This window comes from Bufo gargarizans, chromosome 1 (assembly GCF_014858855.1).
Source record: "Bufo gargarizans isolate SCDJY-AF-19 chromosome 1, ASM1485885v1, whole genome shotgun sequence".
Classification (NCBI taxonomy): domain Eukaryota; kingdom Metazoa; phylum Chordata; class Amphibia; order Anura; family Bufonidae; genus Bufo; species Bufo gargarizans.
Window position 1 is genome coordinate 295,018,878 of NC_058080.1, and position 23,834 is coordinate 295,042,711.

The 23,834-nt window shown below is 42.7% G+C and overlaps 1 protein-coding gene across 2 annotated transcripts in view; it reads left to right on the top strand.

The window, feature by feature from the left end:
• The first annotated feature begins 3,598 nt into the window (after nucleotides 1-3,598).
• The window catches only part of LIN54 (lin-54 DREAM MuvB core complex component), a 37,693-nt gene continuing 17,457 nt past the window's right edge, over nucleotides 3,599-23,834 (top strand). The window contains exons 1-8 of one of the 2 annotated variants that reach the window (XM_044304601.1): nucleotides 3,599-3,769; nucleotides 3,897-4,618; nucleotides 8,434-8,560; nucleotides 8,781-8,929; nucleotides 10,832-10,987; nucleotides 16,121-16,328; nucleotides 16,584-16,657; nucleotides 22,394-22,576. In XM_044304601.1, the coding sequence (XP_044160536.1) occupies nucleotides 3,983-4,618; nucleotides 8,434-8,560; nucleotides 8,781-8,929; nucleotides 10,832-10,987; nucleotides 16,121-16,328; nucleotides 16,584-16,657; nucleotides 22,394-22,576 (1,533 nt within the window). In that variant the 5' untranslated portion in view covers nucleotides 3,599-3,769; nucleotides 3,897-3,982. Of the gene's footprint in view, nucleotides 4,619-8,433; nucleotides 8,561-8,780; nucleotides 8,930-10,831; nucleotides 10,988-16,120; nucleotides 16,329-16,583; nucleotides 16,658-22,393; nucleotides 22,577-23,834 lie in introns of both variants that reach the window. The other variant, XM_044304596.1, reaches the window with a different exon arrangement.

A 23,834-nucleotide genomic window follows, 5' to 3' on the forward strand; every position in this document is an offset into this window, starting at 1 on the left:
TATTTCACTTTCACAAGAGGTTAAAGTTGAAAATGCACCCCAGTATATGTTCCCCGTCTTCTCCCCATTTTGCGAAAACCCCATATGTGCTCGTAGCCTGCTCTATTGGCGCACAGCAGGCCTCTAGAGGCAAAGTGCAAAATATGTTTTTTGCAGGCCTGAATTAGCAGATACGGATTTTAGCTGCCATGTCGCATTTAAAAAATTTCATGAGATCACCAGAAATGACAAACCCCAAGAAGTGACCCCATTTCAGAAACAGCACCCCCGTACGAACATTTTAAGTGGTGGAAATAGCACTTTTTAGCAAACAGGTGTCTCACAGAAGGCAGAATAACTTGAGACAAGCATTTCAAAACACACAATTGTAAAAATGAAAAATTACTAGCAGAACCCAATTTTTCACTTTCACAAGGGGTTAAAGAAGAAAATGCACCCCAGTATATGTTCCTCATTTGGCGAACACCCCATATATGCTCATAGCCTTCTGTATTGGCACACAGCAGGCCTCTAGAGGCAAGGTTCAAAATATGGTTTATGCAGGCCTGAATTGGCAGACATGAATTTTAGCTGCCATGTCGCATTTAAACAATTTCCTGAGGTCCCCAGAAATGAAAAACGCGAACAAGTGACCCCATTTCGGAAATAGAACCCCCATACGAACATTTTAAGTGGTGGAAAGGGAACTTTTTAGCAAACAGGTGTCTCACAGAAGTCAGAATTACTTGAGACAAGCATTTTAAAGCACATATTTGTAAAAATGAAAAATTACTAGCAGACCCCAATTTTTCACTTTCACAAGGGGTTAAAGGAGAAAATGCACCCCAGTATATGTTTCCAGTTTTGCGAACACCCCATATGTGCTCATAGCCAGCTGTATTGGCGCACAGCAGGCCTCTAGAAGCAAAGTGCAAAATATTGGCAAACATGGATTTTAGCTGCCATGTCGCATTGAAAAAATCCCCAGAAATGACAAACCCCAAGAAGTGACCCCATTTCAGAAAGAGCACTCTCGTACGAACATTTGAAGTGGTGGAAAAATTACTAGCAGACCCCAATTTTTCACTTTCACAAGGGGTTAAAGGAGAAAATGCACCCCAGTATATGTTCCCCATTTGGCGAACACCCCATATATGCTTGTAGCCTGCTGTATGGGCGCACAGAAAGCCTCTAGAGGCAAAGTGCAAAATGTTTTTTTTCAGCCTGAATTAGCAGACATGGATTTTAGCTGCCATGTCACATTTAAACAATTTTCTGAGGTCCCCAGAAATGAAAAACCCCAAGAAGTGACCCCATTTCAGAAAGAGCACTCCCGTACGAACATTTGAAGTGGTGGAAAGAGTACTTTTTAGCAAAAAGGTGTCTCATAGAAGGCAGAATTACTTGAGAGAAGCATTTCAAAGCACACATTTGTAAAAAATTTAAATTTACTAGCAGACCCAAATCTTTCATTTCACAAGGGATTAAAGGAGAAAATGCACCCCAGTATATGTTCCCCGTTTTGCGATCACCCCATATGTGCTTGTAGCCTGCTGTATGGGCGCACAGAAAGCCTCTAGAGGCAAAGTGCAAAATGTTTTTCATGCCTGAATTAGCAGACATGGATTTTTAGCTGCCATGTCACATTTAAACAATTTCCTGAGGTCCCCAGAAATGAAAAACCCCAACAAGTGACCGCATTTCGGAAACAGCACTCCCGTACGAACATTTTAAGTGGTGGAAAGGGCACTTTTTTTTTTAGCAAACAGGTGTCTCATTGAAGGCAGAATTACTTGAGACAAGCATTTCAAAGCACTCATTTGTAAAAATGAAAAATTACTAGCAGACCCCAATTTTTCACTTTCACAAGGGGTTAAAGGAGAAAATGCACCCCAGTATATGGAGAAGTAATAGTGGCTCTCCCAGGGTTATATGTACTACAAACCCTCTGACGGCATATAACACCACGTGTATTAATGAGCGCCACTGTACCTGGTAACACTACCTAGCGATATTGGACCAACTTACTACCTTCTGGACTATTATCCTCTATTTGTTTTTTATATATACATTTTATTTTATCCTCTTTACTTTTGGACAAATATCATTGTATTTCTTGGACACTTTCGAACTATTATTCTCATCGATTACATTTTCCATATTTTCATCGACTTTATATGGTTTCACCGATTATTTATTCTCATTGATTATATATTTTTTCATCGATTTTACATATATTTTTATCTAATACACCGATACCTCACCATTCCCCCCCCCACCACCATCCCAATTTTTTCCAGCACTACACACAACCATGTCCTTTTTCCTATGAACTAATACTTTTAAACATACTTAGTTCCCACTATAATGCCCTAATCCATATTTTAAACCAATAAGAAAGCAGCCATCGTGATAACCTTAATAAACTTTTAATAATAACCTTTGTAAATAACCAACAATAAATAAATAAATACCCTATAAAAACCAGATATAGAGTGCCTGCCTATTTTTTACCTTTAACTATTTCTGCACCCCAGTATATGTTCCCCGTTTTGCGAACACCCCATATGTGCTCATAGCCTGCTCTATTGGCGCACAGCAGGGCTCTAGAAGCAAAGTGCAAAATATGGTTTTTGCAGGCCTGAATTGGCAGACATGGATTTTAGCTGCCATGTCGCAATTGAAAGATTTCCTGAGATCCCCAGAAATGGCCATCCCCAAGAAGTGACCCTATTTCGGAAAGAGCACTCCCACATGAATATTTTAAGTGGTGGAAAGGGTACTTTTTTTTCTGGGGGAGGGGAGTTGGGGACTCCAAGACGGCGCACGCCTCGGGATGTGTAAAAGCTCAAGTTCTCGCGAGAACTTGAGCTCCTTCTCCCTAGCTAAGAGCACCGGGCTCTGTTTGGATGCGCTCTTAGCCAGGGAGAAGAAAACTGCGCCCTTTACAAATTCTAGTCACCGCCTACTTGAACCAAATCGCCTCATTAGCATATAATGCGCCAGAACTACCGGAGACCACTGCAGTGTTAGATAATGTAACTGTTTCTATACATGTTTTTTCATGAAAGTTCCTCTTTAACAAATTTGCTGTGGGGCCCAATCATTTCTAGTTACGCCACTGCTCAAAGAAATACTAAATTCCTACATATCTATGAGTTCTCAGAAACTAGACGTACACTAGAAATGGCGACTGTAGAGAATTTCGAGGATTTCTTCTTAGCAAAGTGGTCTAAAATCACATCCGCTTCTTGTCAGCATGGCACCAGTCCCTGTGTTGTGTCTGGTGCCACTGAAGTGAATTGGGCTCAGCTGCAATACCACACACAACCTGTAGACAGATGCGGTGCTATTACTGGAATCTCCTAAAACCCCTGTAAGCAAATCCAATGTCTTGGCCCAGAGTGTAATGCTTATTTTTTGTTATTTCTCGCTTCCTAACCACTTTTCAGTTGTCTATACTACACTACTGCTAAGTCAACCAAGAACTCGGGTTGTAACGTAATCCCGCCTAGTTACGCACGCATGCGCAAGCGCCAGTCGTGTCGCTTTGCAATTACTGATGACGCGATGACGCGATGACGCGACCTTCAGGCGCATGCGCAGTACTGGTTGCTGAGTCCCCGAGAGGTGTCGTTGGGCACCGGCTGGAAAAGAGCGCCCTTTACGATCTACCGCCCAGCTGCTGAGGCAGTGTCACCATAACAATCCTGCACAGCGCCGTATGCAGAGCTCAGGGACGGTGCCTGATGTCGTTCCCGCCTGTGGACAACTTGCTCACTTCCTGGAGGTAATGCAGACAGGAGCTGGGAGCGCACAGTTTCAAATCTGATGGCTGTCGTCTAAGTATCACGTCAGCCGGCGATCCCAGGCTGGCAGATCTCTCTCCACATTGTCTATGTCTTGCTGTGTTGCAGGCCATGAAGACTGACTAGAGACCTCCTATAAGGATATGTCTACCGATGTTTTCAGAATATTTGGAGGTCCTCATTAGATACTAAGCATGAGTGTGGTGTCTGCAGAGGTGAACAGTGCTCTACCGGATGAGATCATGGAGACGGGCATGTCCGCAGTGGACGAAGACAGCATTGAAGCCATCACCGTCACCTCTCCCATGGCCGAGGAAGTGCCCATGGAAACCGACCTGGAAGAAATAGTGGAAGTGAGCAGCAGTGGAGAATGCATTGCTACGTCCTTGGTTAAGGAAGCCGTTACCAGCTCGAGTAATCATGGAGGTCACCTGACGGCGGTGGTAAGCGTGGCGTCGAAGCCCAGTCCTGGACCATCGGCCACCGCCATGAAGACTGTCCTGCAGAGCGGCATACACAAGTTGGGGACCCCTCTGTCTGGGCAAGTGATCCTTAACAAGGCGTCTGAGCTGACGGCCGGCAGTCGGATGATAACGCAGGAGAAGGTGTATTTGACGACTCTGGGGAAAGGAAGCAATCCGATTGTCTTCATTCCACAGAACGCTGTGTCGGCCACGCAAAAAGGAGCACAAGGCCAGCTGGTGGATTCAAAAGGGACGCCGCAGCAGATCAAGCTGGTCACTATAGGAGGTCAAGGTGGCATATCCTCACAGCTGCTCAGTACTGCTGCCAAGTCTTCCCTTCAGGGCCAGCAGATCCAGAATGTGCAGGTAACCTATAACAGAATGGCATCTTCTTTATCATAGTGTTCTTAGGGTAGGTATCCCATGGCAGAAGCTACTGCTCTGTGCTGTGGGCATCTTCCTTATCATAGTGTTCTTAGGGTAGGTATCCCATGGCGGAAACTACTGCTCTGTGCTGTGGGCATCTTCCTTTATCATAGTGTTCTTAGCGTAGGTATCCCATGGTGGAAACTACTGCTCTGTGCTGTGGGCATCTTCCTTATCATAGTGTTCTTAGCGTAGGTATCCCATGGTGGAAACTACTGCTCTGTGCTGTGGGCATCTTCCTTATCATAGTGTTCTTAGCGTAGGTATCCCATGGTGGAAACTACTGCTCTGTGCTGTGGGCATCTTCCTCATCATACTGTTCTTAGGGTAGGTATCCCATGGCAGAAGCTACTGCTCTGTGCTGTGGGCATCTTCCTTATCATAGTGTTCTTAGGGTAGGTATCCCATGGCGGAAACTACTGCTCTGTGCTGTGGGCATCTTCCTCATCATAGTGTTCTTAGGGTAGGTATCCCATGGCAGAAGCTACTGCTCTGTGCTGTGGGCATCTTCCTCATCATAGTGTTCTTAGGGTAGGTATCCCATGGCAGAAGCTACTGCTCTGTGCTGTGGGCATCTTCCTCATCATAGTGTTCTTAGGGTAGGTATCCCATGGCAGAAGCTACTGCTCTGTGCTGTGGGCATCTTCCTCATCATAGTGTTCTTAGGGTAGGTATCCCATGGTGGAAACTACTGCTCTGTGCTGTGGGCATCTTCCTTATCATAGTGTTCTTAGGGTAGGTATCCCATGGCAGAAGCTACTGCTCTGTGCTGTGGGCAGCTTCCTCATCATAGTGTTCTTAGCGTAGGTATCCCATGGTGGAAACTACTGCTCTGTGCTGTGGGCATCTTCCTTATCATAGTGTTCTTAGCGTAGGTATCCCATGGCAGCAACTACTGCTCTGTGGGTTTTCGTGCGGACCTGCTCTTGTTCTAGCTCAATTGAATGGAGCTAAACCGCGAGCAGGCTCCCTTTGCAGATTTGCATGGTAACTGCACAAAGAATGGACCTGTAAACTGAGCGGCAAAACCCTCGGCCGCATGAACTGTGGCACTGAACCCCGCAGATTCGGCCCAGTTTCTGGCACCAAGTCTGCGTTGAAATCCCCTCCCAAAATGCTCCTTCTGAAGGTAGCGTTTCTTTTCAATTACATGCAGTGTCTCCAGAAACTGCTGGGATGGATCTAAATGGTGGTTTGTGGATCCCCTGTGTCATGTCCATATGCCCTGTATATGAACATTATAGACGGGATCCCCTCACTGACTAAAGGCTCAAGCACGCGACCGCGTCGTGTTTTGCTTTCCACAAATTGCGGATCTGCAAAACACGGATGCCACCCATGTGCGTTCTGCCATTTACGAAACGGACCACCCATAATAGAAATGCCTATTCTTGTCTGCAAAACGAACAAGAATAGGGCATGTTCTACTTTTTTCCGGAGCCACGAAACACAGCAACAGAGTGCTGTACGCATATTTTGTGGCCCCAAACAACGTTCATGTGCATGAGTCCTTACACTTTGTAATCCAGACCCATCTACCACTCTGTCATCTGAATGACCACCATGTCATACTGTATATTAGGTACCCGCCATTTGCTAGGGGTGCCTGATCCATGGTGATCATCTGCTTTGTGCTTGGTCTTTCTCTAAAAGGAGTTGTCTCTGATGATAAACATTCACTACGTTGCGACTATTACTGAGGAAGGCAGCGATTGGCTGCTGCGGGCACCTAGTTTTGTCTATTCTGAGATCATTGTGACACTTTATAGAATTTTATGTAGCTTGCTAATTATGGTCCTTTATTTAATCCCTACTTTCCCGGCTATAGTTACATAGTTACATGATTATCTGTTGACAGGTGGCAGTTGCAGCAAACCCCCCCCCCCCCCCCCCCCCCCCCCTCCTGCTGCCTGCTTTCTCAGATGTTTCTTTAAAGGGAATCTGTCAGGTTCCACAAGTCTATTAAAGGGTTTTTTATTTTTGGACATTTTGTGCCAAAAGTGATAGGATGTGCCATTAGTGTCTGATATGTGTTGGTCCCACCTCTGGGACCCGCTCCTTTCTCCATGATCAGTGTTCGAAGTGAATGGAGAAAGCTGCACATGCCATTCACTGTAGGAGCAGGTCTCGGAGGTGGGACCCGCTCCTATCGGACTTTTATTATATCCTATTGATTAAGCCATAAAAGTCCAGATGAGACAAACGCTTTAAGTACAGAACTACGTGAGTAGTACTGCCGCCGCTGACTCCAGATCTCTAATATGAATGTAGATACTTGCCCCCATTTCCTGGAGTCCTCCCCATTATGTGCGCACACATAACAGATTTCTTATAAAGGGGTTGCCTTGTGGAGTATAAAGTGATCCGAGGTTATACAAAAAACTATAAAAAGCAATACCACATTGCACCTCCGACATGTCGGCATACAGGAAAGCCTAGGAGATGCCTGCTCAGCCAGTCACTGGCAGAGGTGGGCAACCCCTGCATCAGGTGATTGGCTAAGAAAGCACCTTCTGGTGTCTTGTGTGCAGAGAGCAGCGGGGACCTCTCAAAGGGGTCTTCAGAATGTTTTTTTTATTTTTATCTAAATTTCATGTTCCTGGATATGAATAGCACCTTTTTCACTGATAATTATTACATTTTGCCTACTGGGCCAGCGCTACGCTTCCTGGATCACGTGCTGTACATTATGCACGTGACCCTAGCCTGGTTACAACCCACAATCAACGTGTCAGTCATCACTGACGACACATTCATAGCCTGTCCCCTGCGGTCAATCACCACAGCGCATGCGCGAGAATGAATCTCTCTGCACTGTGAGAGCATAGAATAATACCCTGCCGTTCTAGCCAGGCCAGCTGCGCCTGCACAGTCAGGCACCCTCAGGCTTTGCATGCAGGTCAGCGATAGCCTGCTAGGCAAGATTTAATAATTATCGATGCAAATGTTGTTATTCACATCAAGAGAGGGAAGATGAAATTTAAAAACAAACTCAGAAAACCCGTTTAAGCATTGGAACGGGAACAACGGGGAATAGCTGCAGTGAGAATCACTTATTTCTTCTTTGTTTTTTACCTATTCTGGGCCCTTTCCTAAAAAGTATTTTCTGCTGGACAACCCCTTTTAAAAGACACTAAGGCCTTTCACACGGGCGAGATTTCCGCGCGGCTGCAATGCGTGAGGTGAACGCATTGCACCTGCACGGAATCCGGACCCATTTATTTCTATGGGGCTGTGCACATGAGCGGTGATTTTCACGCATCTCTTGTGCATTGCGTGAAAATCGCAGCATGCTCTATATTGTGCGTTTTTCACGCAACGCAGGCCCCATAAAAGTGAATGGGGCTGCGTGGAAAACGCAAGCATCCGCAAGCAAGTGCGGATGCGGTGCAATTTTCACACATGGTTGCTAGGTGACTATCGGGATGGTGACCCGATCTTTAATATTTTCCATTATAACATGGTTATAAGGGAAAATAATAGCATTCTTAATACAGAATGCTTAGTAAATGAGGGATGGAGGGGTTAAAAAAAATTTAAAATTAAAATCACCTCATCTTCATTCTTCTTCGACTACCTGGGATGAAAAGGACCTTTGGTGACATCACTGTGCTCATCACATGGTCCATCACAGTATCTTTTTCAGGATTACCTCTTTAAAAAGTTAGGTGGTTTAAATGGTTAAATGTTAGAAAGTAACTTTATCACTGTATTTTTATTAGTATTTGCCTGTTTTTATGTGTTTTATTGTTTAGATTGCCAAGAAAGTTCCTTTGTCAACATCATCTGGTGCAGTTATCACCAAGCTGATCATTGCAAAACCATCCAACAGCAAACCCATTGGTTCTGGACAGACTACTCAATCAACTTCAGTATTTACAGGTACGATACCAGCATTGTCTTGGGCAGATTGCAAATAAAATCGGTAGTCAGAGTAGTTGCTATGATTTTTTATTTATTTTTTTCACATATACCATCTAAGATGTAGGCAGTGTGAACTTAGACCAGACAAGATGTATCACCGTTTCTTATGCTGGCTTACTTTGCTCCAGAATTTTGGTACAATTTTGTCACACACTTAAGTCGTGCATTTCCTTTGCAGGCAGGGTGCTTACTCATTGTAATTCTGGAGGTGCAACCAAAGCCATCACAATTACTGAAAGCGGAGGAGTCGTTGGGACATCTATGGAGTCTTCCACTCCGACATCCAACAAAATTGCCATATCACCTCTAAAATCTCCTCCTACAAAGGTAACATTTTAAAAAAAAGTGGCTTACACGCCATGGATTTTGTTGCAGAATTTTCTGCGACTGAAAATCTGCAGCGCGTGAAGGCTCCATAACCCTACTGATATACAGCATTTTTTGACCTTATACAAAGTATTTTAATGTGGATTATGCATTACTGTTTTTAATCCAAACTCTAAAAGGATCCAGAAAATAGGGGAATTTCTGAAAGCTTCCAGTTAGACTGTTATTTTTAGGCTTCACTCCTGAATTGAAAGAGCTGAATAAAAATATAAAGTGAGACTTGGACCTTTCATTATTTTTTTTTTTTTTTTTTTTTTTTTTTTTAGATAAATACCTTTACTTGCGGGGTACCCCCTGCTGATGCTGCCACCCTGCCTGTGTTTTTCAAATATTGCTCCTACGCCCCGCTGTGCCGCCCTGCAGTTTTCCCGCTCAGTATGTTAATTCTGAGCATCGGTACAGGGAGGAGGGAGATGCCAGGGTTACTCAATGGGTGTCTCCTCCCTGGCTGTGCCGCGATCCAATAACAGCGGAGAGCATCACAGGGAGAAGGTGAGCTTTTTTTTTTTTTCCTCCTTGGCTGTGACTCTTTTTGCTGTGATTGGATCACGGCACAGCCAGGGAGGGGGAGACGACCATTGAGTAAACCTGGCGTCTCCTCCTCCCTGTACCGATGCTCAGTATTAACATACTGAGTGGGAAAACTACGGGTACCCCGCAAGGAAAGGTATTTATCTAAACTAAAAAAAAAAAGCATGAAAGGTCGTCTTTAAAGATGCCTGGGAAATAAGTTGACCATCTAATTTTATTTAATAAAAATAATTTGAATGAACTTTAACTTGAGTTGCTCCTCAGTTAAAGCCCCTTTTACAGCATGTTTATTAAAGGGAACCTGTCACCGGGATTTTGTGTATAGAGCTGAGGACATGGGCTGCTAGATGGCCGCTGGAACATCTGCAATACCCAGTCCCCATAGCTCTGTGTGCTTTTATTGTGTACCATTACCCTCCACCCAACAACATACCTGAAACAAAAAGAAAAAACTGTCAGAATTGTATATTTTTTTTTTTTCAATTCCACCCCATTTACAATTTTTTTTCCAGCTCCCCACTACATGATATGTAATATTAAGTAACGCCATTAGAAAATACAACTTGTCCTGCAAACAATAAGCCCTCATAAGGCTATGTCAACAGAAAAATTAAAACGTTATGTGGCACTGGGAAGCAGGGAGTGAAAATGGAAAATAACAAGGTCCTCTAAGGGTTAAAAAGGAGGACCATTCCTCTCAAAATGATATCTTTGGATGAACTATTCCACAGTATGTTGCGCCATTCTTCTGCTATTCCTGCTAGAAGCTTGTGAATAAATGTACAGCTGGGAGTTACCAGCTGCGGTGTGACCCTATACAGTCTGACACTGTCCAATCAGTGCTGCCAGTGGATTGTCAGTATTGGCAAAAGTGGCCCAGTATTATTTTAGGGTCCATTCACACGACTGTATTTCTCCATTTCAACGAGGCCACAAAAGATGCAGATAGCACACCGTGTGCTGTCCGCATCTGTAGTTCCGTTCCGCGGCCCCACAAAAATTATAGAGCATGTCCTGTAAGGATAGAGCATGTCCTATAAGGCATTTCTATCATAGGGCTGGCCGTGTGTGTTCCGTAAAATGCAGAACGCACCTGGCTGGTACCTGTGTTTTGAGGATCCACAATTTGCAGACCTCAAAACACTTAAGGTCGTGTGAATGGACCCTTAGAGTTGGTACTATTCTGGAATGTTTGCTGTACTTATGTTTGTCTTTGGGAATCGACATTTTTCATTACAGATGATGAGCTGTGTATGTTAACCATTTATTTATTTTTTTCGTTGTACGTTACAACTTAATTTTGTTCCTTAGGTAACAGTGGTGTCTGTCGGCTCGCAGCACGCTAATTCTCCTCAGAAAACAGTTGGAGTTCCTATAAGTGTAGCTCTTGGCCAGCAGCTTTTGACTGTACAGTCGTCAAGTTCCTCTTCGCCTGTCAAGACTGTCACTAATAGCACAACAGCTCAGGTAGCACACGTTAATCGTCCTGTAAAGCCCCTTTCACACGGACAGTTATTAGAAGCGAACGTTTCTATGGAGTTTCGTTCTTGATAATTGGCCTGTTTTTATATGCTGGCGATCAACCGAACGAGCAATTGTTTGCCGGCTGATTCGCTCAGTTATGCAGCTTGTCAACAGCGCGTCGTCCTCTGTAAACAGCGCTGTGCTGCCGAAAACAGTTAGTTTATTCCTGATCATTGTCCTCTGTATTGGCCCATGTAAAAAGGCTGCTAAAGTGGCCATACATTCACACTCTTTTCAGAACCATCGCAGTCCGTTTTTGAACAGCGCATGTCCTGTTTTGTTTGTTTTCACATACTGACAGACTCCATACAATATCGTTTTTAGTGGCGGTCTTTCAGTATGGCATCTATGAAAAAAATGGACTGTGTTGCGGTTTTTAACAGCCTTTTTTTCCAGTCATGTGCCTGTAACCTAAAGTTGATCAAAATGGACGATTTCAACCAAAACAATTTTGTCAAGCGAAATGTAACAGCCAACAATAGTTTTAGATGACAGACCATCATGGAGTGAAAATTAGTCTGTCCGATAGTCGGACAAAAGATCTTTTGTGCAAAGAAAGATCGCAAACGAAAGGTCTTTCTTTAAAAGAACTTTGAGAGAAAGTTCTTTCATCCATCGTCCATTTAATTGAACATGATGGGTAGGTTGAACAACTGTAAAGGCAAATATGGCCTAAAATGATCATTCACCAGTTTGATTATTCAACCATCAACCTACTTCTCTCTAATGTGTATGGCCACCCTAGTCAACCACTAAAGTGGGTCTTAAAGGCTATGTACACCTTCTAAGGTGAGCGGGAAAACTGCAGGGGGGCACAGCGGGGCGTAGGAACAATATTTGAAAAAAAACAGGCAGGGTGGCATTTGACTCATTTTTGGCTAAAAATAATTTTCAATTAGCCTTTATTAAAAATATTGAGTAGTTCTGTCACAAAGGGTTAACAGTTTTTCTAACGGTGTGACTGGTACTTATTTCTAAACTACAAAGAGGTCATAAACATATTTAACCCTTTCGCTACCAGCGCCGTACAAGCATGACGCCCGCTCGCGCGTGCAGCGGGCGTCATGGCTGGCAAGTCTCTGCTGTTTCAAACAGCAGAGACCTGCGGCTAATTACTGCAATCGGCAATAATGCTGATAGCGGTACTTAAATGCTTTAGATGCCACGATCAAGTAAGATCACGGCACCTGAATGCGCAAAAACTTGAGTGCGGCCAATTGGGACTTCAGTGAATGCGCTGAGTCTCTGAAGAATTTCAGAGCATTAATGCTGCAATTCTTATTTTGGCCACCAGATGGCAGGCCAACATAAGAAATTAGCAAAATGCAAAGAAATTGTCTTTTTTTTTTTTTAATCCCTTATAGGTCAAAATTAAAAAACACCATTTATGAGCCTGAAAATTATAAAAAAAAATATATATACACATTTTTTTTTTTTTTTTTAAGTTTAACCTCTTCAGTACAGGTACGCCCTTATGTCCTGGTACTTAAGGACACAGGGCGTACCTGATCAGAAGTCGGTGCCTGCTCAAGGGGTGCATCAGGGGGTCTTCAAATGGGACATGGTGTAAAAAAAAAAACCAGTCCAGCAAAATCTACCTTCCAAAAACCGTATGGCATTCCTTTCCTTCTGCGCCCTGCCGTGTGCCTGTACAGCAGCTTACAACCACATATGGGATGTTTCTGTAAACTACAGAATCAGGGCCATAAATATTGAGTTTTCTTTGGCTCTTAACCCTTGCTTTGTAAAAGTAAAAAAAAATATTAAAATGGAAAATTTGCCAAAAAATTGACATTTTGAAATTGTATCTCTATTTTCCATTAATTCTTGTTGAACACCTAAAGGGTTAACAAAGTTTGTAAAATCAGTTTTAAATACCTTGAGGGGTGTAGTTTCTAGAATGGGGTCATTTTTGGGTGGTTTCTATTATGTAAGCCTCGCAAAGTGACTTCAGACCTGAACTGGTCCCTAAAAATTGTGTTTTTGAAAATTTCAGAAAAATTTCAAGATTTGCTTCTAAGCCTTGTAACATCCCCAAAAAATAAAATATTCCCAAAATGATACAAAAATGAAGTAGGCATATGGGGAATGTAAAGTAATAACAATTTTTGGAGGTATTACTATGTATTATAGAAGTAGAGAAATTGAGACTTGGAAATTTGCAATTTTTTTAACATATTTGGTATTTTTTTTATAAATAAAAATGATTTTTTTTTTTTACATCATTTTACCAGTGTCATGAAGTACAATATGTGCCGAAAAAACAGTCTCAGAATGGCCTGGATAAGTCAGTGTTTTAAAGTTATCAGCACTTAAAGTGACACTGGTCAGATTTGCAAAAAATTGCCAAGTCCTTAAGGTGAAATAAGGCTGTGTCCTAAGGAGTTAAATCGCGCCCCTTTCCGTATAATAATAATTAATAATAAAAAATATCTAAATAACAATAAATATAAACATCCTGGGGATCACCGCGACCGAAAATGTCCATAATGTTAAAATCTAAATAAAAATAAATATATATAAAATCCAATACCGTGAATGACGTAACGGAAAAAAGAATCAAAATGGCTGATTTGCAATTTTTTTCATTGCTTCTCTTACCCAAAAAAATTAAATAAAATGTGATCCAAAAGTCATGCACACTCCAGAATGGTATCAATAAAATCTATGAATTGTCCCGCCATAAATGAGCCCAGTATAAAAAAGTTATAGGGTTCAGAATATGGTGATTTTAAAAAATTTATAATTCTCAAAGTTGAAATGTATTTTTACACATAAAAAACCTATACATATGGGATATTGTTGTAATTGTACTGACCTAGAAAATGAAGGGCATGGGGTTTGCCGTAAACAAAACGCTGTGGGAACAAAACTTAGTAAAAAAAGTAAACAGAACAAAAGTAAAAAGGTGGAGGGATTAAGTTTTCTTTTCCAATTCCACCCCATTTGGATTTTTTTTCCCGCTTCCCACTACATTTTATGCCATAATTAATGCTGGCATTAGAAAGTACAACTTGTTTCGCAAAAAATAAGCCCTCATACAGCTATGTGACTGGAAATATAAAAATATTATGGCTCACGGAAAATAGGGAAGAAAAATGAAAACGCAAAAACTAAAAAACCTCTGGTAGCCAAAGGGTTAAGCCACATTCAGTAAGATGAGGGTTGAGCTTTACAAAATGTTTGTAATGTCAGAGAGCAGAGATAAGGAGCCCGTCACCTCCCCAAATGACGGAAAAGACGCAAAAAATCCACAGCCTGCTACTACAGCATCTGTACAGGATAAAATAACTCCATATTTTTAATAAACGCCAATTGAAAAAATGAAGTTTAGCTCAAAATAAGTACAATGCAATAATAATTATAAAATTGCCCTCAAAGGTATACATAGCTTTAAAGGGGGTTTCTCTGGTTGCAGGGCTGAATCCTGATATAAGCTCTTCTTTATTCTTTTACTATATATGAGTGGAGCTTAAGAGCCTTTCCTCACTCCAGTGCTACCCCTTGTCACACTGCATCGCAAGGCTCTGATTGTTGTGAGCCACCAGGCTTCACATCACTATAGGCTAGGCAGAGACTTCTGCCTAGTAGTGAGCCTGGTGACTTCACTGGCACAAATGGGCAGTCTATAGCACTGCTCAAGCCTAGGGCAGCACTACAGACCGCCCATTTGTGCTGGTGACATCACGGGGCTCACTGCTAGGCGATAGTCTCCACCTAGCATAGTGATGTGAAGCCCGGTACGTCATTGGCTCACAGCAATCAGAGCCTTGCGATGCAGTGTGACGAGGGGTAGCACTGGAGCGAGGAAATGCTCCAGTAATATATAGTAAAAGAAAAAGGAGAGCTATCTGAGCTATCCTTCGGCTGACGGCTATCTCTCCCTACTTCCTCATACACATGTGATTCACCTGAACGTGTATTCAGTGGGGAGAACAGAGAAAGCTGCTTCCAGAGACGTCTGCCGGTGGGTTATCCCCAGGGAGAAAAAAAGGATAAGGTGAAAATATTTACTTTGCACGATTCTTCTCTCTCTGGACATTTATGGGGGGAGAGTTGGGCAATCTCCCCACACATTAGACTGTCAACACCTATCACTCCTGACTCATAACAGGGAGAGATAAGGCTGGGTTCACATCTGAGCTGGGAACTCAGGCAGTCTGTTTCGGCAGAGGAACAGACTGCCGGAGTTCACCGTATCCAGCATAGCCGGATACCACCGCCGTATCCCCATTTATTGTTAGGGGATCTTATGGTAATCCATACGCATTCCGGCATATATGCCGACTTTCGGGCAGACAAAAAATGTTGCGTATAGCATTTTTCTAAAAGCCGGTGTGTACGTGGGATACGGTGACCAGATTACAGTCAGATCTGAACCTGGCCTAAGTGAGTGTAAATGCCTAGTATCACTTCTCAAGGGAAGAAATGATTATGAACTTAGAACCAAAGACACAATTTAGGGATATACTTCTCTTTTTAAGTAAATCCCTGTATCCACCGTCTCAGATTAATATAGGGAGGCCCTGCTTTGTAAAGCATAAGGGTTAGGCTACATTCACACGACCGTAGTGTTTTGTGGATCCTCAAAACACTGATATCGGCCCATGTGCATTCCGCAATTTGCGGACCGTACATGGCCGCCGCTACCATGGAGAATGCCTGTTCTAGTCCGCAATTGTGGACAAGAATAGGATATGCTCTATCCTTGCTGTGGAACGAAACTACGGATGCGGACAGCACACTGTTTACTGTCCGCATTTTTTGCGTCCTAAAAATGGGTCAAAATTGCAGAATGAGTGCGGACCTGTTAATATGGCTGTGTGAATGTAGCCTTAGCCAAACTCTCATAATAATTAGGAGTTTCTGTGCTGCGCAAGAGATACAATTAACCTGGTAATCGGCGGTGCATTTACACCGACACATCATTACTATGAACGATCGTTGGCAATCTGTTCAATTCTTGGCCCGTGTAAATGGCCCTTATCTCTCTCTGTCCTTTCTATCACTCTCTCTACCTATCTCCATCTCCTTTCACCTAAATAAAAATTAACTTTTTTTTTTTTCTTTTTCCAGAACATGAAACAAACAGTACAGACTATAGCGGTCAGTGGGGTCAGCGCCCCTCAGTTTAAGACAATTATACCACTTGCAGCCGCCCCTAACGTACAACAAATTCAGGTCCCTGGGAGCAAGTTTCATTATGTCCGCCTTGTGACCACCTCTACTGCAAACAGCTCGACGCCCTCCACACACAGCACCAGCACGCAGCCTCTCCAGCAAGGTATGCTTTTCTGCCTTGATATTATTGCGATATCCATCTGTGTCAACATGGAGCATGCAATGAACGAAATCTATTAAACAGAATGTATCACGATTATTTTGTAAATTGCTCCAAAAGGGTGTACAGGACAGTTTTGAAAACTGTCCAGAAAGTGGGGCATAGTAAGACCAGGTATAGTACAGTGGCAATGCCAGTGTCGAGGTTCTTTTCTGTGTCTGCAGTTGAAACGTGGTATATGTCATTTTTTTTCCTCAGCTAAACCAATGGTGGTGAATGCAACTCCTGTACGGATGTCTGTTCCCATTGTTCCAGCACAGGCTGTAAAACAGGTAAGTCTTGGTGCATGCAATCGCCAGCATCTTTAATGAGATTTGATTTATTTGCATCTCTGCCCTTCTCTGGGCATTGTGTATTAAAGCTGACTGGGAGAAATAGTGGCCTCATTCCAACTTGTCAGTCCACAATCAAGATTAGAAACTTTTTTAAGCCCTGCACTCCAGAATTCTGGCTTCAAAAAGTCACTAAGTTTTGAGACGATTTCAATTTTTTACACCACTCTACAGCTTGGAAAAGTGGGCTTGATTTGCCATGTCAATTAGTTTCACTCCAGATTTATCCCTGTGACTTTTTAAAAAGTTGCAAAAATTATTGCAGTCATACTCCAGAATGTGGGGTAATATCTTGAGACAGAAGTGTTAGACTTGGGGTCCATTCACACGTCAGTATTTTGTAATCCGCATCCGTTCCACAAATTTGCGGAATGGAATGCGGACTCATTCATTTCAATGGCCCTGGACAGTACTCTGTGTGCTGTCCACATCCGTTCTGTTCTATTATGCGGATCTGCAAAAAAAAGAGCTTGTCCTACTATTGTCCGCAAAATGTGGTCCATGGTCCCATTGTAGTCAATGGGTCCTCAAAAATGCGGATGACATGCGGAATGCATCAATACGTCATCCGCATGTCATCCGTAATTGCGGATCCGTTTCTAGGAAATAGAAAAATTATAATATTTTTTTTATTACCCTAGCAACATATATACACAGTCCGTGTTTTAGTTTTTGTTTTTTGCGGAAGAACGGATGCAGATGTACAAAACAAGGGAAGAAAATCTGGAAAAGAAAAATACTGACATGTAAATGGACCCTTAAAGAGGACCACCTGGCAGCGTAGGGCATAATCAGTATATATTTTTATTTTATTTTAATTTTTTGGATCGGCTGCTCAGAGAAACACGGCCGTCTCCCCCTCCCTGTACCGATGCTACTAATTAGCATACAGGACGGCAAAAGAGCAGCCGATCTAATAAAATGCACGGACATCTGCTGATCTTGCCCTACACTGCCAGGTACTAATATTATATCAGGACCAGTAAAAGGTCCTCTTTAAAGAGATATTCCGGCTATATACCCTATCCACATTTATAGGATATAACTATTAGATTGGTGCAAGTCTTACTGTCCTGTCTCTGGGACTCTCATAGATATTGAAAGAGAGGCTTGCGTATGCCCGACTGGCCACTCAGTTTATTTCAGGGGTGGGGATACAGGGCTCCTATTCTCATAATTGGTGGGGGTCCAGCGATCTAATAGTTATCTCCTATCCTATGCTTAGGGCAGGCATGTCCAAACTACGGCCGTTCCAGCTGTTGTAAAACTACAACTCCCAGCATGTCTGGCTAGCTTACAGCTATTAGGGCATGCTGGGAGTTGTAGTTTTGCAACAGCTGGAAGGCCACAGTTTGGACATGCCTGCCTTAGGGGATAAATTTACATAACCGGAATACCACTTTAAAGATACACCAAATTCATTAAGGACAGTGTGACATTTGATAAATTTAGCACAAATGATGGCAGTACAGACTCCTGTAAAACTAGCTTTAACCCCTTCAAGACACAGCCTTATTTCACCTTAAGGACCGGGTCATTTTTTGCAAATCTGACCAGTGTCACTTTAAGTGCTGATAACGTTAAAACACTTTGACTTATCCAGGCCGTTCTGAGATTGTTTTTTCGTCACATATTGTACTTCATGACACTGGAAAAATTAAGTCCCAAAATTAATTTTTTTTGCATAAAAAAATACCAAATTTACCCCAAATTTGGAAAAATTTGCAAATTTCAAAGTTTCAGTTTCTCTACTTCTGTAATACATAGTAATACCCCCAAAAATTGTGATGACTTTACATTCCCCATATGTGTACTTCATGTTTGAATTATTTTGGGAATGATATTTTATTTTTTGGGGATGTTACAAGGCTTAGAAGTTTAGAAGCAAATCTTGAAATTTTTCAGAAATCCAATTTTTAGGGACCACTACAGGTCTGAAGTCACTTTGCGAGGCTTACATAATAGAAACCACCCAAAAATGACCCTATTTTATAAACTACACCCCTCAAGGTATTCAAAACAGATTTTGCAAACTTTGTTAACCCTTTAGGTGTTGCACAGGAGTTATTGGCAAATGGGGATGAAATTTGAGAATTTCATTTTTTTGCCTAATTTTCCATTTTAACCAATTTTTTACACTAACAAAGCAAGGGTTAACATCCAAACAAGACTGTATCTTTATTGCCCTGACTCTGCCGTTTACAGAAACACCCCATATGTGGCCGTAAACTACTGTACGGGCACACAGCGGGGCGTAGAGTGAAAGGTGCGCCGTATGGTTTTTGGAAGGCAGGTTTTGCTGGACTGGTTTATTTACACCATGTGCCATTTGAAGCCCCCGATGCACCCCTAGAGCAGAAACTCCCTAAAAGTGACCCCATCTAAGAAAGTACACCCCTCAAGGTATTCAAAACTGATTTTACAAACTTCGTTAACCCTTTAGGTATTGCACAAGAGTTATTGGCAAATGGGGATGAAATTTGAGAATTTCATTTTTTTGCCTAATTTTCCATTTTAACCCATTTTTTCCACTAACAAAGCAAGGGTTAACATCCAAACAAGACTGTATCTTTATTGCCCTGACTCTGCCGTTTACAGAAACACCCCATATGTGGCCGTAAACTACTGTACGGGCACACAGCGGGGCGTAGAGTGAAAGGTGCGCCGTATGGTTTTTGGAAGCCAGATTTTGCTGGACAGTTTTTTTGACACCATGTCCCATTTGAAGCCCCCTGATGCACCCCTAGAGTAGAAACTCCCTAAAAGTGACGCCATCTAAGAAACTACACCCCTCAAGGTATTCAAAACTGATTTTACAAACTTTGTTAACCCTTTAGGTGTTGCACAAGAGTTATTGGCAAATGGGGATGAAATTTGAGAATTTCATTTTTTTGCCTAATTTTCAATTTTAACCCATTTTTTCCACTAACAAAGCAAGGGTTAACAGCCAAACAAGACTTTATCTTTATTGCCCTGACTCTGCTGTTTACAGAAACGCCCCATATGTGGCCGTGAACTACTGTACGGGCACACAGCGGGGCGTAGAGTGAAAGGTGCGCCGTGTGGTTTTTGGAAGCCAGATTTTGCTGGACAGTTTTTTTGACACCATGTCCCATTTGAAGCCCCCTGATGTAGAAACTCCAAAAAAGTGACCCCATTTTAGAAACTACGGGATAGGGTGGCAGTTTTGTTGGTACTAGTTTAGGGTACATATGATTTTTGGTTGCTCTATATTACACTTTTTGTGCGGCAAGGTAACAAGAAATAGCTTTTTTGGCATCGTTTTTTTTATTGTTATTTACAACATTCATCTGACAGGTTAGATCATGTGGTAATTTTATAGAGCAGGTTGTCACGGACGCGGCGATACCTAATATGTATACATTTTTTTTATTTATGTAAGTTTTATACAATGATTTCATTTTTAAAACAATTTTTTTTTTTTCGTTTCTCCATAGTCTAAGAGCCATAGTTTTTACAGTTTTGGGGCGATTATCTTAAGAAGGGTCTCATTTTTTGCGAGATGAGATGACGGTTTGATTGGCACTATGTTGGGGTGCATATGACTTTTTGATCGCTTGCTATTACACTTTTTGTGACGTAAGATGACAAAAAATTGCTTTTTCTACACCGTTTTTATTTTTATTTTTTTACGGTGGTCACCTGAGGGGTTAGGTCATGTGATATTTTTATAGAGCCGGTCGATACGGACGCGGCGATACCTAATATGTATACTTTTTTTTTATTTATATAAGTTTTACACAATGATTTCATTTTTGAAACAAAAAAAATGATGTTTTAGTGTTTCCATAGTCTAAGAGCCATAGTTTTTTCAGTTTTTGGGCGATTATCTTAAGTAGGGTCTCATTTTTTGCGGGATGAGATGACGGTTTGATTGTTACAATTTTGGAGTACATGCGACTTTTTTGATCACTTTTATTATCTTTTTTGGGGAAGTAAGGTGGGCAAAATTTCAATTTCATCATAGTTTATTTTTTATTTTTATGACGTTCACCGTTCGGGAAAAGTAACATGACCGTTTTATAGATCAGGTCGTTACGGACGCGGCGATACCAAACATGTGTAGGGAATTTTATTTTTCTCATGTTTAATCAGTGATAAATGTGTTTTTTGATTTTTACTTTTTTTTTACTTTTTTCACTTTTTTTTTTGACCCAGACCCACTTGGTTCTTGAAGATCCAGTGGGTCTGATGTCTGTATAATACAGTACAGTACAATATATATTGCACTGTACTATATTTTACTTACACTGAACAGATCTATGCTTTCAGCATAGATCTGTTCAGCACCATGGACAGCAGGACGCCTGAGAGGCGTCCTGTTGCCATGGGAACCTTCCCCGTCTGCTCAGTTATGTTCAGAACTGCGCAGACGGGGGAAGGGTAAGCACGGGGCTCTGGGGGGGCTGTCTGGGGGCTCTCTCCCTCTCCATCGGGGGGCTGCAAAGGTACAGCAGCCCTCCGATGGGAGAGGGAGGGAGCTCCCTGAGCTGTTAACCTTTTCCATACCGCGGTCCGTACGGACCGCGGTATGGAAAGGGTTAAACGGCTGACATCGCATCACCGATGTCAGCCGTTTATACCAGGGTGCCAGCAATGTGCTGGCACCCTGGTATACCCACTAGAAGCCAACGATGATTATAATGGGAGGCGGGCGGGGGATCGCGATCCCGCCTGCCGCACCGCCCGCCTCCCGCAACTGCCACACCGCCCCGCACCGGCCCCGCACCGCCCACAAACCGCCCCCTGCACCCCGTCACATAAATGGAATTCAGGGGTGCAGGGGGGGTAAAAAAAAATCGATTTGGGGCAATTTTTAGGTTTCTGATCAGAAACTACATAAAGCGATCGCCGATAGGGGGGGGGGTGCCGAAACTACCCGATCGCCGATACGGGGGTCACAGGACCCCCCTCGGCATTGAGCCTGAGTGCCTGGCTGTGTGTAACAGCCGGCACTCAGCGCTGTCACCATGTCTGCAGACATGGTGACAGTTTTATGCCATGATGAGTATACTAGTCATGGAGCGCTAAGTAGCAGTGCTCCATGACTAGTATACATGTGATAGGTACAGTAGATTGTCACTCTCTCCTTCTCTGATCGCTTCCCTGACAGGAATGGGGACGATCAGAGAAGGAGAGGCACACAGTCCCTCCCTAACCCCCCTTACCTGCCCCGATGCGCTGCGATTGGTCCCTCTGCAGTATTGGACCAATCACAGCGATCGTGGGCGGGTCAGGGGTCTAATACAACTCCTTCCGGCTTCTAGGGTTGCCTAGCAACCCCAGCACGCCGGCTTCACTGAATCTTCAGCGCTCAGGTCCCTGCGCTGACAGTGAAGCAGATCACGTACATGCACGTGGGGATGCGGTGAGGCACCACATTCCCCCACGTACATGTACGTGATGTTGCGTGAAGGGGTTAAAAATGCCCCCAATGATAAATCAACCCCCTCTGTGTTCGCAGTATTTTATGTACAAAACTATTCTGAAGGGACAACCACTTTATGGTTTATGGATGTCATGTATCCTTCCTAGTGATATGCCACAACTTTCTCTGGTCAAAATGCCCCTTAAAATTTATTTTGGTTTATTACATGTATATGTGTATACATATTCATCTATGCATAATCATTCTATTTCTTTTTCTTTGCTTAGGTAGCGCCAAAGCCAGTAAATGCACCTATAGTGACTACAAGCCAACCACAGCAGCGACTGCTTATGCCTGCCACACCTCTCGCACAGATTCAACCAAACCTCACAAATCTTCCAGTCCTGACCCCTGCTCCAGGCACAGGAAATGTGGGTTATGCCGTCCTCCCTGCTCAGTATGTTACCCAGGTTAGTAAATGTCTGGACGGCCATTTAATCCTTTGTACCTCTGAAAGCTCTGCATTCTCTGCTGCATTATATCTCTGCTCTATAAACCTATTTATGCTGTTATCACATGTCGCATATGTTAGATGCCCTCATTTTAGGGACATTATTATGGATGTAACACTCGGACCCTTCAGCTCTATTCAAGAGAAACTAAGATTGTCATAAGGTTTTGATGGTGAGCTTGGTTTGGTTCAGTAGGACACGTATGGGTTCAGATCTTGACTTGGTTGTGCGTTTAGGTTGAATCACTTGATCATTCATTCATATACACACACGTGGACAGAATTGTTGGTACCCTCCCGTTAAAGAAAGAAAAACCAACAATGGTCACTGAAATAACTGGAAACTGACTAAAGTAATAATAAAAAAAACTTACTGAAAATCAGCTAATAAAAATCAGACATTGCTTTTGGATTGTGATTCGATAGAATAATATAAAAAAAAACGACTAATGAAACTGGCCTGGACAAAAATAATGGTACCCCTAGTAAAGATTGAAAATAATTTGACCATAAGGACATGTTAAACTAAGGCTACTTTCACATTAGCGTTTTTTGCGGATCCGTCATGGAACTGCAAAAAACGCTTCCGTGTACAATACAACCACATGCATCCGTCATGAATGGATCCGGTTATATTATGTCTTCTATAGCAATGACGGATCCGTCTTGAACACCATTGAAAACTGATCCATCCCCATTGACTTGAGGCTTCTTGCACACGAACGTTGTTTTTTTTTTCCCGTTTTCCATTTTGTTTTTGCGTTCCGTATACAGAACCATTCATTTCAATGGATCTGCAAAAAAAAAAAAACTGGAAGGTACTCCGCATGCCTTCCATTTCCGTTCAAAGATGGAACATGTCCTATTATTGTCCGCATAATGTATAAGGATAGTACTGTTCTTTCAGGGGCCAGCTGTTCCTTTCCGCAAAAAAACAGAATGCACACGGACGTCATCCGTAATTTTTGCGGACTGCAAAATACTGAAAAAGCCATACGGTCGTGTGCAAGAGGCCTTACATTTGTGTGTCAGGATGGATCCGTCTTGCTCCGCACCATGAAGCAAACAGCGTTTTTCTGTCCGCGATGGGGACGCAACCAAACGGAACGGAATGCAGTTTGGTGCATTCCGTTTTGTTCAGTTTTGTCCCTATTGACAATGAATGGGGACAAAACTGAAACGTTTTCTTCCGCTAGATCTTATGACGGATCTCAGTA